The following is a 17,945-nucleotide window of genomic DNA, read 5'->3' as shown; positions in this document are numbered from 1 at the left end:
AGTCCACTTTTGGGGGAAAAAGATCCCCCCCATCAGAATGCTGGCTACGGGCCTGATAGGTGATTAACACAGACCCTCGTGATCTCGAGACAAGGCACAGGTGATACTACGAACACGCTCACGGACAACCCACACCCACGGAACTACTTATATGGACATAACAGCACGCAGACAACATCGCGGCACGCCCACAGGGAAGGGTCGGGGACTGTCACCGTAACATTAGCAGGTTCTGAAATCATTATCTAACGATGCTCTAAAGATTGTTAATCAGTCTCTGCAACTGGGATAATTCCCTAGTATTCTTAAAACTACAGTGTTTAAACCACAACTCAACGAGGAGACAAAGTGTTCATTTTGTTGGCAACATCCTTGAAAACATTGTGTCAACCCAATTGAATGATTATGTTAAAGCAAACCAAATAAATGACACTTTTCAGTCTGGTTTCAGAGCTCTCCACAGCACTGAAATAGTACTAATTAAGGTAGTAAATGGCCTGAGATTGAATAAAAATGCAAGCAAACTCTCAGTCCTTTCGTTCTAGATTTGAGTGCCGCTCTTGCATTTATCACATGAAGGCTAGATTATTGTATTGCAGTTTTATCTGCTCTCCCAAAGAGCTCTATTTCCTACCTACAGAGAGTTCAGGGTCCTGACCCGCAGGAGAAAGAGGATAATTTTACACCTGCACTCCACTCACTGCACTGGTTACCTGTCAGTTTTAAAATAGATTTTATGGTTTTGGTGATGGTTTAAAATGTCTTCATGGTCTTGCTCCTCTTTACCTTAGTGAAATGATGGTTAGATATGTTCCAGTCAGGTCTCTCAGGTCTTCAAACAGTAATCTACTGGTGATTCCTAAAAGCAGATTAAAGATTGGCGAGGGTGCTTTTAGCAACTATGGCCCAAACCTCTGGAACTCTTCCTGAGGAGCTCAGAGACATTTCATCCCTATACAGCTTCAAGAAGCATCTCAAAACCTTCCTGTTTATATCTTCATTTAGTTAATAATCTCAAATGGTTAATTATTTTACTACTTTATCACATTATTTTACTTTATTACATTTTATGTATTTTCTAATTAGTTTAATAGTTTTGCTATCTTATTTATTTTATTACATTATTTTTGTCTATTATTTTAAGAATTTGTCATTTTATTACCTTATTTTATTGTTTGCTTCCTTTTTATCTTTGCTTTCTTAAATTATTTTGTTTTATTTGTTCTGTAAAGCACTTTGAGTTGCATGTATGCGTGAAAGGTGCTATACAAATCAAGATGATGATGATGATGATGATGATGATGATTATTATTATTATTGATTATTATTATTATTATTATTATTATTATTATTATTATTATTATTATTATTATTATTATTATGTGATCATTGCTGGGACAGCATTTAAAGCAGAATCATTTGTACAAATAACAGATTTCACAAGTCTTACGGAGACCCAGCTTACGGAGTAAAGTTCAAAGTTCATGGGGTGTATCCTTTTCACTTCTAAACCTTTTCTGCTCCGCCCCTGCCCCAATGAATTAATGTTGTGATTTATGAGGAAAAAACTCTCATACAGACCCATCAAATGCACGCTAGGGCTGTGTAACCCACCCCTTTTCATCCTTCTCCTTCCAAGCTTGATTGTGGTCTGGCCCTCTTGGGCTCATTGGGTGGCTGTGGGATCCTGAATCAGTTATTCTCTCCCCCTGTTGCATTTGCTGTTTTTGTAACTTGGCTTCTATGGACTGACAACACAACGTTGGATCTGGTTGTGAAACAGGAACCTTTTTTCTTGTGTGTGTATCTCTCTCTCTCTCTCTCTCTCTCTCTCTCTCTCTCTCTCTCTCTCTCTCTCTCTCTCTCTCTCTCTCTCTCTCTCTCTCTCTCTCTCTCTCTCTCTCTCTCTCTCTCTCTCTCTCTCTCTCTCTGTGTTCCTCCTCCTCTACTCCTTCTACGCTTGAATGGACAATGCTGGGATCCCAGAGGCTGCATTGCCTTTTGCAGGCAGTGGGCAGGTCACTGAGGGAACGGCACCCAGTTCTAGACTGTTTCGTTGTAGATTTGTGCAACGATGGGTACCCTTGGCCTACAGGGAAGAAGTCTATCATGTCCTCCTCCTAACTGGGCCTCTGGTGAGTTGCCTTTCCACTTACACATTTTACATGCCACACAACTTGGAGTTTAGCTATCAGAATGTCGTATCAACTCATTCAATAATAGCAGATGTATTGCGTTACCAGATATGTTCTAAGTCTATGACTATGCCTATGCAAAGGCCATAATAACACATAAAAACAATTGCTGTGTGCTGAATTTTTGCAATGGTGTATTTACTGCTATTCTGTACTATTGTCTAATCATCACATTTACATCCCTCTTGTTTATTTCTTTAATATAATTTTGTGATTCTAGACAAAACAATGACTTCATAATTAGTCTTACAGTTACATATAGTTATATGTGTATGTCCATAATTACACCTGTATAGTTACAGTATATAGAAGAAACTCAGAGACTGCAAGGATCCACGTTTTAGAGAGTTTTTATTCTCTAAATAAAAGAGAGGTGTCTCTGGGAGTCAGGCATGAACAAATGCCCGTGCAAAGAATTATCCACGTGGCCCAGGAGTAGTTCAGATGGTCTGGGTCGATAACGGGAGGGCTAAGTCCTGTGGGCTTCTAGGGGCTAGACAGGACATGAGGTCTGGGGACAGGAAGCAGGTCTGTACACGGGAAAGCATAGGAGAATGAGAAATGCTCGGTAGTCCACATGAAAGGCAAGACTTCACAAAGTGTAAGAGAAAGGAGGAGCTACATATAGGGAAGGAGTGTTAAATTAAGCTATGGGAAGAGGAGACTTTAATTAGAGATGGAGAGGTTGTGCCCCCCCTAGTGGGGAGATAAGGGGTTGTGTGAGTGTTATGTGTGGCGACTCCACATTTTTGCATGGGAATACTGTATAACACAGTAGATCTTGAATTCAATTCTGTTTTCAGCTTCTTTTTTGAAAGAATCTCTCTCTCTATATACACATACAAAACACATATTTAAAACTTCACAATCTGATGCTAAGCCAAATAACATTAGAATGTGCCCAAGCTCACTTTGCAGCTTTAGCAGACTAAAATAGTCCATGCTGCTAAGAAAAAACCTCTATGTATTACGAAGAACTCCTGTTTTTAATGTTATCTGACCACAACACCTTTTATCACATTATTGTGGAACCATTCAGGGTCATTGTTTTTCAACAATGACCCTGAATGGTTCCACAACAATGTGATAAAAGAGGTTAAGCTAGGTAGTAAAAGACTAGCAAGAAGGAAGTCATTGTTGAAAAACAAAATTCTTTACTACCTAGCCTACAGTTATGAATACATTTGTGCAGTGAACTGGATGCTGAGGAATTATGCTGCTTCTGACAACTTTCAAAGTAGTTACAGGCCTCAGTGACATCCCCAGCCAGCTCCTGATCAAGAGTTGGATGAATTGGCCTAGGCAGGGTTTAGACTGCATGGTGTTTGTTTCTTCTTGGACTGCTCTGGGAAATCCTCATTGTGCCTCTCTTCATGCTCAATAGCCCTAGTGACTTGTCACCACAACATCCATCTAGTCCATAGCCATAGGTGGTAAGATTGCCACTAGGTATTTTAGGTCCCATGAAAATATATCACATTGTATTAGTAGTGTTTTACTTTCAACATAAATCACAATTAGAAAAGGACATACGAGTTTTCATAAGAAAATTTACAGCTACTCTGAGGTCAAAAGGTCACTACAAGTGTACAAAACGTATATGCTTTCTGTAGGAGAGCTGTCTGGCCATCACAGACTGCACTGGCTGAAAGCAACTGTGTTTGGGACATGAACCTTGATAAGATACAGACAGTCCCTTGACAGGATGGTTGCTAAACAAAAGCATCCTCAAAAGTTACCATCTTAACCCTTCATCATCTTCACAAAGCTAGAATTGTTGGCATTGGTGCTGTTCAGTAACCAATTGTATTCAAGAACTCCTCACCAATTGTCAGGCCTGTGAGGCCGAGTTTTAGTCACTCGCATGTAAATAAATGGGTTTTACTAAACAGAGCATAAGGTGATCCGAAAGTGAAGTAAAAAAGCAGTCTAAGGTTATACACAGGTAAACCAGGCAAATCAAACAGACCTAGGAAAAGCAAAAAGAGTGAAAACCAGAAAGTTAAACAAAACGGGGAAGACAAACGGCTTAGAAGCACTACAAAACTCTGAACAAGACTTCAACATGACAAACACAAAGGCTTTATATAGGCCTACCAAAGAGAAAAACCAAAGGGACTGGAAAACAGGTCCATTCAGTAGAGGGGGATTAGGAATGAACAGGAGGATTGTGGGCAATGTAGTCAACCTGGGAGGGGCAGACATGATACCAACAGACAAAAGCAATATGGTCCGATTGTCTTTCTGTTATTTAAGTAATTATTTAACTACATCCAGATATTTTTACATTTGAAGAAATTCAAATACAAAATGTTTTAAATCCACATCCTGGACATTACTGGTTAGACATAGAGCAATTTGAATTAAGTGTTGAGTAGCCAGCAGTCAGTTCACGGAGTCTCACTAGGAAAGATCCCAATTCACCTCAAACCTGTACTGTAGCACTACTTGTGCACCTAATGCTGGTGTTCTTGTTTTTGTGTTTTTGTAGCTGGTTTCCCGGATCCTAAGCTTTCTTCAGCCATTTGTCAACACCATATTTGTTGGTCACCTGGGGAATGTTGAACTGGCTGGATACGCACTGGCCTCTGCGGTAATGCCTAATAAGATAAAATAAGATACCTTTTATTGTCATTGCACATGCACAACAAAATTGAGCAGCAATCTTAAGGTGCATGAACATACAGTAATAACAAGAAAAACTTAGAAAAACCAAAATATACAGATTGATGCATAGTAAGTAATACAATATATGAAATATATGATGACATTATTATTGCACATAGTGAGTTATTGCACATAATGAATTGTTATTGCACATGGAAAATTAATAAATATGTTAAAAGACCAATATAATAGTAAAGTGAATGTAGTGCGGTTTTTGGTCCAGTTATCAGTGTGGGGGATGGTTGTGTTTTTTTTTCCTAGTTACATTGATCTGTGGGGTTTGTGTGTGTGTTTAGCTGTGTTCAGTTCCCATACAGCGCTGGGATAAAAGCTGTTTTTTAGTCTGTTTGTCCTTGATGTGATGGACCTGAAGCGTTATCCTGAGGGCAGTTGCTGGAGTAGATGGTGTCCAAGGTGGTAAGAGTCTTTCAGGATTTTAGCTGCCCTACTGAGGCAACGAGAGCTGAACAGTTCCTCCAGACTGGGCAGTGGGCAGCCAGTGATCTTCTGGGCTGTGTTGATCACTCTCTGTAGTGCTCTCCTTTCCACTGCTGAACAACTGTTGTGCCACGTTGAGATGCAGTATGTTAATATGCTCTCAATGGCACAGCGGTAGTAGGACACCAGCAAGTTCCCCTGAAGTTAAATAATAAAGTCTCTGCTGTGCCTTCTTGACTGCAGCCATGGTGTTTGTGGACCAGGAGAGATCTTCAGAGATGTGTGTGCCCAGGAATCTGAAGCATGGAACTCTTTCCACAAGGTCCCCATTTATTAGAAATGGTGTGGGGTCTTGATGTTTCCTCCAGAATTCAATGATGATTTCTTTTGTTTTGGAGGAGTTCAGGGATAGATTGTTCTCTTCACACCACACAGCCAGTTCCTGGACTTCATCCCTGTAGGCGGACTTGTCTCCTCCAGATATAAGTCCCACCACGGTTGTGTCGTCCGCAAGCTTGATGATGGTGTTGCTGGAATGGGTAGGGGTGCAGTCATGCGTAGAGTGCGTAGAGAAGTGGGCTCAATATCCAACCCTGTGGGACTCCAGTGCTGAGTGTTACCCTGGAGGAGTGATGATGTCCTAATTTAACAGACTGAGTGCGGTTTGATAAAGTCCTTAATCCAAATGCAGGTGGGGTGCAAGGTCTGTTAGTTTGGTCTCTAGTCTCCTGGGGATGACCGTACTGAAGGCTGAGATAAAGTCAATGAATAGCATACTCACATAGCTCCCCTGATGTTCCAGATGTGTGAGTGCTGTGTGAAGGGCAGTGGTGATGGCATCCTCAGTGGACCTGTTGGCTTTGTACGCGAACTGATGTGGATCAAAGGTGGGTGGGAGGATGGCTCTGATGTGCTGTAGAACCAGTCTCTCAAAGCACTTCATTATGACCGGTGTTAGTGCGACTGGGCGGTAGTCGTTAAGGTCTCTGATGGTGTTCTTTTTTGGTAGTGGGATGATGGTGGCGGCTTTCAGGCATGGTGGGATGGTGGATTGAGACAGGGACAGGTTGAAGATTCTAAATACATCATGGGTGTTTAAATACATATAGGCTACTAACGAGGGGAAAACGAGAGTCAGGTGAAACAACTAAACACGAGGAAATTTAACTAGAGGGAGCAACAACAACGACAGTTGTTGTACCATTACATAAATAAATATTTTTAAGTTTAAATGTAATTTCGCATAATATAGAAAGAATAAAAAATTGCCGATTTTAAAAAAAGTTAATTTTTGTACTGTCTAGTGACAAATGCCTAGGGTGGTTAGTACGATTAACCAACATTGCCTTATTTCCCATAGGAAGCAATGATTTCACTCTTGCATTCTATTAGAAATAGTTCACTCACAACTGGATTCCACTGGCACATTGGGGCGACACCTTTATAATGTTCAGTCTTATGTTTCCCTCCCAGACTATTAGTGTGACCACAGCTGCAACAGGATTTGGTCTGGCCTTGGCATGCGACACACTGGTGTCTCAGGTGAGATCCTGTTGTCTGTACTTGATGTATTTCAGAACATTTTGGTAAACTCTAAACCCATAATATAACAAATGTGTCAGCATTTTGAAACTGGATAATTTTCTTCCATTTTCGTTATGTTTTATAAGGGAATAGGTAGTGGATATATCCACTATGACAAAGGCAAGGAAGGGAAAATGAATTTATATAGCACCTGTCACAAACAGACACCATTCAAAGTGCTTCACATAAGAGTTAATTAGATAAAATTTTAAATAATGATTTAAATAGAACAAATTGCCAATATTTGTCATAATGAAACATCTCAAATAAAATATCCATTAAATAAATGTAAAAAATGTAAGCACTAGAAGAGTTCCAATCAAACATGAAGTGTTAAGAGATGAAAATAAATGTAAAAAAACCCAATCATTAAATTAAATAAAAGGGCATTTTAGTGCTGAAAATGTAAAGTTCATAGTATAGGAGTTACATTACAGAACAGCCTAAATCAGTAAAGTTGTCATCTACACGTAACGTCAGTCAAAGAAGCAGTGTATGAGGAAGGATAATTTGCTCTTTTACATTATTTTATATGTGAATTTTGAAGGCACATGTGGATATTTGTGGTATGCTCGCTCATGTTAACCTGTGGCGGACGCATCTGTAGACGTTCGGCAGTAAGAACCTGAAGCGTGTGGGGGAGATCATGCAGAGGAGCATCCTGGTTCTGCTGCTCTTCTGCCTGCCCTGCTGGGCCCTGCTCATCAACTCTGAGTCCATTCTGTTGGCCATGCACCAGGAGCCCGAGGTGGCGAGGTGAGACACACCGGAGCGCACGCAGTCTCTATAATGACTATGACTCCTATCACTTAAGGCTACTATCACTCTTAAAGGACAGCATCACCATTTCCTCTCACTTTATATGTACTTAGACTGATTAGACTGATAAATACACTTTTTGCTTTTTGGTTAGTGGGCACAACAGATGTTTATTCTTACGCAGAAAAAGGAGGTAGAATCTAGTGGACAGTCTGAATCGGTTATGGCTGGTTCCTGCCATTTCTGTACATCTGGAGTAAGAATTTGTGACATTTTGGTTTGAACCCCAAATACACAGTAGACAAATTAACATTACATGTGTCGGCAATCTACACATAATCTGCTAACATTCACATAACCTGCTTCAAACAACAAAGTTTGAAGCTTTGTTTAAAGAGAGAATTTTATATTGAGTTTCAGTTTCCCAAGTGATTTAACTAGGAAAATAAAGTTCTTCATCCATTCCCTTGTTCTGGGGATAATTGCTTCTTTCTTTTTTTAAGTTTTAATTTATATCTTTATATCTATATTGTTTCCTTGGTATATATGTTGTGTAATATCACACATGTAATGTCTCTTTGTTTGCTTGAACATCCCTCTCCTTGGTATTTTGAATGTCACCATTTTATTGGTTGTTGGTCATTTTCATCATGGGCTATAAAAGCTAGATACTTGCTCAACACACGTGTCAGTGATTAGCATGTGGCTGCAGCAGGCTAATCTATAGCAGCATAACTAAAGGGAGGGGCCTGGAGGAGACAACAGTTATGAGGGGCCACTGAGCCATTGTTTTCCAATGGCTCACTAGAGTGAACGCATGACAAGGCTGGACGACACCATCACCACCATAGTTAACGAATTTTGTGCTATTTCATCCAAAAGGAGAAACATGTCTACTCCTACCGGCGCTCCATCAATGGCTGTGAGCTGGTATGTTTTTCCTAATGGCTCCAGAAGGATGTTAAGATCATAGCCAGTTGTGAATGCAAAAAATGTCCCTTGGCCCCTGAGTCTATCAGTGCTGGGAACAGAGGAGCATGTAGGAGTGATAAGAATCACTGGAATAGTAAAAGTTTTAACTACCAGACCTGACTTTGACAAACCTTTGACAAACCTACCAGACTAGTCCTGGGCTTGTGTGTTTTTGTTGTGTGGCCTGCATTGTCTCCGCCGTTCCCTCGGTTGTAGCCGTGAGGAATCACATTGCATAGGTTCCTCTGTAACTCATGCTTCCAAGTTTTTCCAAGGTTCACTCATGGGAACCTTATAGGAGTGTGTCCGTTGAGGGTGGCTTTCGTTCTCGCAGTTAATTATCTATTTGTATAGAGATCCTTGCATGCCAGTCTTCTATCATTTCGGTGGATAAGCCATTGCAAAAAGTAACCAGTAGGGCTGGTTCATTCCATCCACTCCCAGCAGCCAGTGCGTGATTCTCGTGAGCATATTCCAAGACCATGTGTAGTTTTGCGTAGTTTGAACAATAGTTCACCACATGACTTTCCTCCATGTGGATGATCAAAGACTGCATTACATTGAACTGATCTGAAAATGTGTGTGCATATGATTCTCTAAAAATAATTCCAAACCGCGGTTGCCCATTTAAGGGCATTGTCATTAAGCCACGTTGTAAAAAACACAATTTTACTGGAGAATTGTTATTTAAAAACAGTTCACATTGCAACAAGAACACTTGGCAGTTTTCAGGGCTTCCATCAAACTTATTAGGCTTACTAACCTCAAAATACTTTTCAGGAAAGTTTTCTGTATATCTATAGTTGTATACAGAGGCGGTCTTTGCATAGAGGCGTGGCTAGGCAACTGCCTTGGGCCCCTCCCACCGCAGCCCACTGTAGGGGCCCCCTGATTAGCTGACTTATTTCTCGCATATTAATGTTGATGGGCCCCCTAGCAAAATTCGCCTTGAGCCCCCAAATTGCTAAGTCCGCCACTGGTTGTATAGTTTAGGGGTGACCTGCAATAGTCGCTGATTCGATTATAGTCGACTATACCCCCTAGTCGACTATGAACGTCATAGTCGAATGTACCATTCTAACTGCATGGGGATGCCCAAGGATGCAGCTAAGCATTAGTTGTTACATGAAATGTCTTTGTTTTCGTTATATATAGCCTTTTGACAAATAAAATCATCCTAATTTCTGTTAATAAATATTTAAAATGATGTTTGCGCATTAACAATAGGCATCTTCCTTACTACACATTAATAAATCACACCCTGCAGTTGCACAATCCAAACGAGCGGAGCTAAACACGCTACAGAATACGCGTAGCATCTGCCGAGATTATAATGGCTACTAAAAAACTTCAAAAGTATTTTGAAAAAGATAAAGATGAATCAAACAAAGTAAAGTGCAAGTTATGTCATCAACGTCTTTCATTTCGCGCGACAACAACCAACATGGCATACCATTTAAAACACGTAAGGCGAAAAAAACAGTTCAGCCGTTTGTCGTTTCGGTCGTGTCGTCGCGTCTCGTCACGGTGCATCTCGGCATTTTTTGTTGTTTGCTTTTAAAACCACGTTACTTGAACCTTTCCTTATATTTTTTTGCTGTTGTGTGGCATTTTAAAAAATATTTTCAGGCAGGCATATTTTATTTGACAGTTCGATATGACGGTTAATGTTCTCTAACGTTTCATTAAAAAATAAATAAGTAAATAAATAAAAGCTGAATAAAGCCAACCTACCGTGTTTATTCATTTATCTGAGTGTTTTAGGTTTTTACTTTGAAGAGGAAAAAAAGTCCTGAATGAGAACGGGATCCCGTTTAATGTGCTCTAAATAAATAAATAAATAAATAAACCTGATTCGACTATTAGTCGACTTAAGGGAAAAGCTGACGAATCAGATTCGACTATGAAAATCCTTAGTTGAATACACCCCTATTTTATAGTTCATGTTTATAGTTTATCTTTAAGCCCCTTAAAGATTGCTGCTCAATTTCATTGCACACTATTCAATGACAAAGAAGTATCTTATCTTTCTTTACTCAGAAGCAGCTTTCTGACAGTTACAGTCATCCAGATGCATTATTATGAATCATCTTCTCACAGTGTCACGTTTTGCTCCATCCTACCTGTTTATCTTGTTTCTGGTTTCCATTAGCAGTTCCTCTGTCTCCCTGTCAATGCTTTGTTTTGGTTTGGCCATGTGCTTTTGTATATGGTTCAGCTTGTCACGCCCTATTTTGTAACTCCACCCCCTTGTCATTGTCTCCTGTATTTAAGCCCAGTGTTTCATCTTCAGTTTCCCTGTTTCCTAGTTTTCGTATTTACCAGTCTACCTTGATTCCTTGTCTTAGACTGTTTTATTGTCTCCCCCGGCTTTGGTTTAGTTCCTTATTCTGTCGTGCCTCCTGGTTTATTTTGTTATGTGTATGTGTTTTGGTTCTCTTTTGGATTGCTCACTTGTTATCACCCCTGACAGTTTCACTGACTCAGACTATGGATCTGCACTTAATAAATCTCACTCATCTCTGCGTGTGCATCTGCCTCTCAATCATTCTATGCCCAGCGCTACACATCTTCTCTGGCTTCTCAAAGATGAAATGTTCAAGTTTGTCTGATGGTGATAGTTTTGACAGTCAATCACATCTAATGTCTTAGTTTATCTATATCTTTATATTTTTATTTGAACGTATGGTCCTATTTATCTTACTTAATAGAAATACTTAATGGCAATTTCTTTGGAAAGTAAATAAATGAAAGTGTTTTTACTGACTTTCTACTGAGCAGTTTCATCTTTCTCCCTTTCACTCAGAATTGCGCAGATGTATGTTCTTGTGTTTCTGCCAGCAGTACCTGTAAGTGACCGCAGTTATGATCATGGCATTTATCAGACTTTAGTCTGACTGGTTTTTAATTGGTAAAAATGTAAAAATGTTTTTAATTGGTAAAAATATAAAAATTATAAAATTTAAATATAAAAATTAAATATGTAACAAAGATAATTACATGAAAATGTAACACCTGTATGAACCATTTGTGTAGCTTGACATTTTCAGGTTACAGTACATGGTATAAGAATAACCCTCTGCCCGTCTCTCCATACACATCAGGTCATGTTTTTGCACCAGCTGCAGGTGTCATACCTTCAAAACCAGGTACGGTGATTTGGACTCTACACCCACTGATGGGCCTAAGGGGAGGTGTGAGGGATCTGGATGTGCTGTAATAGCCTGACTGCCTTTGTGCCTCAGGGGATCATTCTGCCTCAGATGTACACCGCCGCTGCAGCCAACATACTGAATGTGGCCGTCAACTATGTCCTCATCTTCTGGATGGGATACGGCGTAATGTAGGAGTGCCTGCCTGTGTTGCCCCTACTTGTGTGTGTTTCATATGATAGGCCAGTAATCCTTTTATATATAGGATTTTTTAATTGATTTTATAGTACTTATCTTTGACCTTACTAATCACACTGACCTAATCCTGACTTTTCTTACATTCTTTAATAAGTGGGTGTTGTAAGATTTGAAATAATTTATAGATTTTAGTTAAGTCTATTGCGGTAATGTTGTTGAGGGTACAGTATATGGATAATCTATATAATCGTGCGCTTATGCGCGCTGTGTCATTTCTCTGGAATAAAGATTACTAAGACACTAGCTGAACATGCAGTTTGTGTGTGTGTATGTGTTTCTCTAGGGGCTCTGCTGTTGCTTGTAGCATTTCACAGTTCTCCATCTGTATCCTGCTGTTTGGTTACATACACTGGAAAAAGCTGCATGTCAAGACATGGGGTGGTGAGCAGTCTGTACACACACAATGATCTCTACAGAATAATAATAATCATCATTATAATAATCATAACAATCTATACTATGATAGCACTTTTTAAATTAGCCCTCTCTATTCCAGAACTTTTTTTACAAAGATTTTTCAGGATTTGAGTTGCAAAAGATCCCAGTGATTAGAATTAAGACTGCCTTAAGTAAAAGAAGTGGTGTTGGTGCACTGTAATACTTTTACAGAGCAGCACACTGTGCCAGAGGTAGACTATTCATATTAAATGACAAGAACGTACCTTAACCTTATATAGAACTGCAGAGTGTTACGAATGACGTTCACATAGTGCTTTGTCTCCCCCTGCAGGCTGGTCCACCGCATCGCTGCAGGAGTGGGACACCTTCATGAAGCTAGCCATACCTAGCACACTAATGCTCTGTTTTGAGTGGTGGATCTATGAAATTGGAGGTTTCCTAGCAGGTGTGTGTGTATGTATGTACAGGTGTGTGTATGTACAGGTGTGTGTGTATGTACAGGTGTGTGTATATGCAGGTGTACTTCTACATGGAATCTTAACACTCTTTCCCCCCTTTAATTTATCTTTTCTGGGAGTGCAAACTTGTTTTATTTTTTCAGTACAAGTTTCACATTGTTAAACATAATTATGGCTAAAAATTGCTATATTGTTTTTGTCAACTCTGGTCATCTATTACATTAATCATTGACTTTACACCCAATCTATATCAAGTCTGATGCAACAACACTTACAAGCCACTGTATTTTTATCTTTTGTAAATGAATCTGCTTCATCACCTTTTAGATGCAATTCAGTCAGCAAATGAAATATTCGTTGTGGTCCTAATCTCCACCCTCCCTCTTTCTTGTTAATAGGCATGTTGGGGGAGGTGGACCTTGCTGCCCAGCACGTGTTGCTGGAGCTGGGCGCCATCACATACATGGTGAGCAGTGGCCTACACTTGACTTTGGCACTCATTTACAGAAACACGTGTATGGTAGTATGGCCCTACCAGACACTGTGTCCAAGCGTGTTAGTGATTAGCCAGGCTGGTCACTTGGTGGTACAGAACAGAGGTCAGAAGTGAGAGGAGCTGTTATGGGATTACTAGTGTTGTCATAGTGTAGGACAAGCAAGGGCACTCAAAGCAAGATGAGGTCAACAACACACCTGGCTGTCAAAATCTCCCATCATGCCAGTGTACTACAACAAAGTATGTGTTTTGTGTTATTTGGCTTGTGTTTTAGACAAGAAAATAACTTAAACCAGTTTCATTTTGTTTATCAGAAGTTTATGAACCTACAGATGCTAATGAAAAGATCAGAAGTATAAGAAAACACTGTGGTTAGAAAAGCTCATACTAGCATTTGATGAGACTGGGTCCATATGGGTTCTAAGTGACATCTGTCCATCCAGTTTCCTCTGGGTGTACATGCTGCTGCCTGTGTACGTGTAGGCAATGCTTTGGGTGCAGGACACACCGCAAGAGCCCTTATCACCAGCAAAGTGACCCTCACACTCGCAGGTCAGAGAACCACGTACATCCTACCATAACACAGACATTGTGTACTGCACAAGCACAGACAACACATTGAAATATACCCACCACATACTGTATCCCTGTATCCGTGGTGGACGAAGTACACAAACCAAGTACCTGAGTTAAAGTACAGATACTCAAGGTAAAACATTACTCCAGTACAAGTAGAAGTCCTCCTTTAGTCCTCGACTTGAGTAAAAAGTATTGCCATTCAAATGTACTTAAGTATCGAAAGTAAAGATAAGGTTCTAATAGCATCATGCTCTGCATGGAAAACCTGTCAAAATAGAATTTATTTTCCAGACAAAGTACACAAACCACGTACATGAGTAAAAGTAGAGATACCCAAGGTAAAACCTTACTCCAGTACAAGTAGAAGTCCTCCCCTTAGACTTCTACTTGAGTAAATGTACAAAAGTATTTGCCTTCAAAAGTATTGAAAGTAACGTATCATCAGTTAATAAGGCTCTAATATCCTGTTATCTCTATACCATGACTCTTGCATAATCAACACATTTATGTGGAAAGACTTGACTCTTTGTACACAAACATTTTAATATTATTAATTCTATGTTTATTGTGTTAGTTTTGTCGTTTATTAAAATTATCATAAGCAGAAAACACAGAAGGCATGTAATTTCTATTTGGTAGCATCAAGTGGCTATGAAGTAACTTGCGAACAAGCAATATTTTGGTTAAAGATTTATTTGCAAAAGAAAGCGCAAAGGACATGCACCAATAGCTTTGCTGAAAGCTATTGTTAGATTTTTCAGTAAAGAAAATGAGCAGTAGGCCTATGAAAATAGCTCACCTCTACATGTTTCTTTAGACTGGATGGGGAATTCTAAAGAAGAAATCTTATGGGACTGAGGCAGGAAGAGGAGGAACTTGAAAACATAGGAAGTGAATGTAGTGGAGTAAAAAGTAAAATATCTGACTTTGAAAGGTAGTTGAGGTAAAGTAAAAAGTTACAAAAATGGAAATACTTGAGTACTTTTTATTTACTCAAGTACAGTAATGAATTACATTTATGTCGTTACTGTACACCACTGCCTCGTATATACAGGTTTTAAAGATGATACCACACCCTCCCGGACACATTCTGTAGCTATTGTTTGGTAACTGCTTTGCTAACCTTTTGCGCTGTTAAAATCTGTGACACAACAGGATGATGTTTTCTCTACTTCAGGAGTACTGGCATTATTACAGGGCATTGTGCTTGGTTCCACAAAATCAGTGTTGGGCTTTATCTTTACCAGTGATGTGTAAGTCAGTAGTACCTCAATCTATCAGAAGTGTCTTTAGTATCATCTTTGATAGTGTTTTTTACAGTACTGATATAATGTTAAGAAATTATACCCGATATCTGATGCTGCTGGAATCTGCAGAATTATATTCATATGTTATATGTATTATATGTGTGAAAAATAAACAAATGATGAGCTTAAAAACGCTGTTCTGTTTTTTAGGAACATTGTTGATGTTGTGTCGGAAAATTTGACATTCTACATTTTTCTACAGTTTTTTGATGCCCTTGTGGTAAGTTGTTAATGTCACTTGGCAGTGACTTTGGTCAAAATGGTCATAGTTAAAGATGTCATGACACTATCAAAAAAACCCTGCACCAGACCCCGAGCCCCAGATCTTTCCCTCCGATAACTGTCCCATTTGCAAAGCACATCTATTAATTCATTCAGTTAGCTAGCTAGCTGTGTAAAGCTATGTTTGTTATTAACTAGATTTAAATTCTTACACAGTGATGATAGTTTTGTATTCTTTATGATTGAGTAAATATTGAGAACATACACAATAATCAAGTGTGTATGTTTGTCTTTCTGTCACTTGCATCATTTGACCACTCTCAAAATATATTGTGGGATTCTTTCTATAAATTGAGGGCATCACGGTGCCCCTATTAAAGTGCAACTTCTGGGAGAGGTGGGATAATGTGGCTTTTTTCTGATGTTCCTTTTATTGGAAAATGTCATAAAAATTAAGTCTTTTTATACCTTTATATTTAAAAATCTGTCACAGTTCAAAGTATTGTCTGGTGGTTTTGCTTAACTCTCTAGTGTGCGAGTTCTGGGATTCTTCTGGGTGCAGGGAAGCAGAAGATAGCAGCCATATCCAACCTGATCTGTTACTACTGTATTGGACTCCCTCTTGGAATATCATTGATGTTTGCTGCAGAGCTTAGGATTCTGGGTAACAACTACTCCATGTATTTCCATCACATTGTTTCTGACAGGTTTTGACTACTGATCCAACCTGCTCATCCAAAAACAAGAACTAGTGGGACACCAAACAAGTGGGAACCAGAGGATTCCAACTGAACTTTGGTTTTCACAAACATAAGGATCAACTGGAATAGTCAAAAACAACAATCAACAGTTAAGCTACCATGTTAGCTAAAAAGCGTAGATACAGTATATTGCAGTTAACTTTTCAGTGAGCTGACAATTAGCACCTTAGTTTCAAATAACAATTACTTGTAAGCGAATCCATTTGGGTTTTACCTGATACCACTAAGTACTGTGAAGTCCTATTGCTGCCAATGTTCTACATGTATATTATAGAAAAATAATATAAAAGCCATATTTCTTCAAAATACTTTATTTGAGTTAACTTTTTTTTTGGACTCTTCAGGTCTAACACTTGGCCTCTTGGTCTGTGTCATCATCCATGCCATCTTCTTCATTACACTCATCTTCAAACTCAACTGGGAAAAAGTGACACAGCAGGTAGGGGCTAAAGCATAGAGCTTCTTTAGTTAGAACAAAGTACTGGACAATTGACTATAATACTACTAGGATCCCATTAGCTATCATGTTGTGCTGATTATGCAGTAACTTTATTGGAATCAAATCTGATATTAGCTTCTATCTATTAAAAACTTCAGGCCCAGAAACGAGCTGGAAAGACCACAGAAGCAGCATGTGTAGCTCAGAATGTGCCAGCTGCTACACCAGTCATTGACAGTGTGGTTCCTGAAGGACAGGACATTGTGGAGCAAATGACTGATGAAGGAACTGTGGTGGGTCATGAGCACTCACAATGTGAACTTATCGGCCACTTATAGCATCACTTCCTGCTAATTTGCATTAAATCACATCAGGCAAAATGCATTTGAGAATTATTCTTTACACAATTGAAAAATGTTTAAAATTTTAAATCCATTAATTTAAACACAGTGTTTCTTGTTTGCACTTTAGGTCCAGCTAGTCAATGATGGTCAGCCAGAGGGGGGCCGTCCCAAATCTCTGCTCTCTGTCCCCCAACTGGTGCTGAGGAGGGGACTGACACTGCTGGCTACAGTCCTGATCCTGGCTGCTGGGGTTGCGGTTCACCTGATCTGCCCCCATCCAGAGCCCTTCCACCAACTTAAGAGCAACCTCACCGTAGAGGGGTGGAACTACAGCACCCCTGTTCCTTTTCCCACCACTGCAGCCAGATAATCTCAAGGATTTCAAACCTCCCTTGACAGTTATGGACCCTGTAACACGTGATGATGCTTTTGGATTTAGGCCTAATAAATCTCACTCTTCTCAGCTTTTGTGTTTGCGCCTGATCACTCTGTGTCTTTGGTGTTACAAATGTTCATTTTCTTTAAATACAATGTCGTATTACTGACAAATTTAATTGTTTACCACTGGTTGAAATGATCAAAACTGCTAATGAATGAACTTGCAAATTGCTTCCTGATCCTTGTTCAAATAAAAATATTTGAGTGTTTATAAATAACACTTTGCAAGCAAGTTTGATCTGTTGATGTCCTGGTCATGTAAGTTCCTATCAAATCATATTTTATGAAAATGTATATTGTTATAATAGATGTAAGTCTCTTTAAAATCTTTATGGGTTTTACACATAACAAACACTCTGTCGTGCTCAGTGTGAACCTGTTGTCATCTGTAAAGAGCACAGGGCGACTGGCGAATCTACCAATCTTGGTGTTCTCTGGCAAAGTCCTGGTGTACTGCTGCATTCTCTGGACACTGCT

General features: G+C 39.4%; 1 protein-coding gene across 1 annotated transcript; it reads left to right on the top strand.

Moving 5' to 3' along the window:
• Window positions 1-1,404: 1,404 nt before the first annotated feature.
• Window positions 1,405-17,635, top strand: LOC143481843 (multidrug and toxin extrusion protein 1-like). Its single transcript, XM_076980010.1, has 17 exons — window positions 1,405-2,135; window positions 4,687-4,788; window positions 6,774-6,842; window positions 7,492-7,640; window positions 11,422-11,464; window positions 11,720-11,764; window positions 11,861-11,958; window positions 12,309-12,406; window positions 12,756-12,869; window positions 13,281-13,348; window positions 13,822-13,930; window positions 15,135-15,210; window positions 15,415-15,484; window positions 16,018-16,150; window positions 16,592-16,686; window positions 16,845-16,979; window positions 17,158-17,635. Exons 1-17 carry the CDS (start codon window positions 1,965-1,967, stop codon window positions 17,398-17,400), a joined length of 1,818 nt encoding a protein of 605 aa, XP_076836125.1. The 5' UTR covers window positions 1,405-1,964; the 3' UTR covers window positions 17,401-17,635.
• The last annotated feature ends 310 nt before the right edge of the window (window positions 17,636-17,945 follow it).

The sequence above is a fragment of the Brachyhypopomus gauderio genome, chromosome 18 (assembly GCF_052324685.1).
Source record: "Brachyhypopomus gauderio isolate BG-103 chromosome 18, BGAUD_0.2, whole genome shotgun sequence".
In the NCBI taxonomy this organism is placed as follows: domain Eukaryota; kingdom Metazoa; phylum Chordata; class Actinopteri; order Gymnotiformes; family Hypopomidae; genus Brachyhypopomus; species Brachyhypopomus gauderio.
This window is presented reverse-complemented; position numbering and strand designations above follow the sequence as displayed.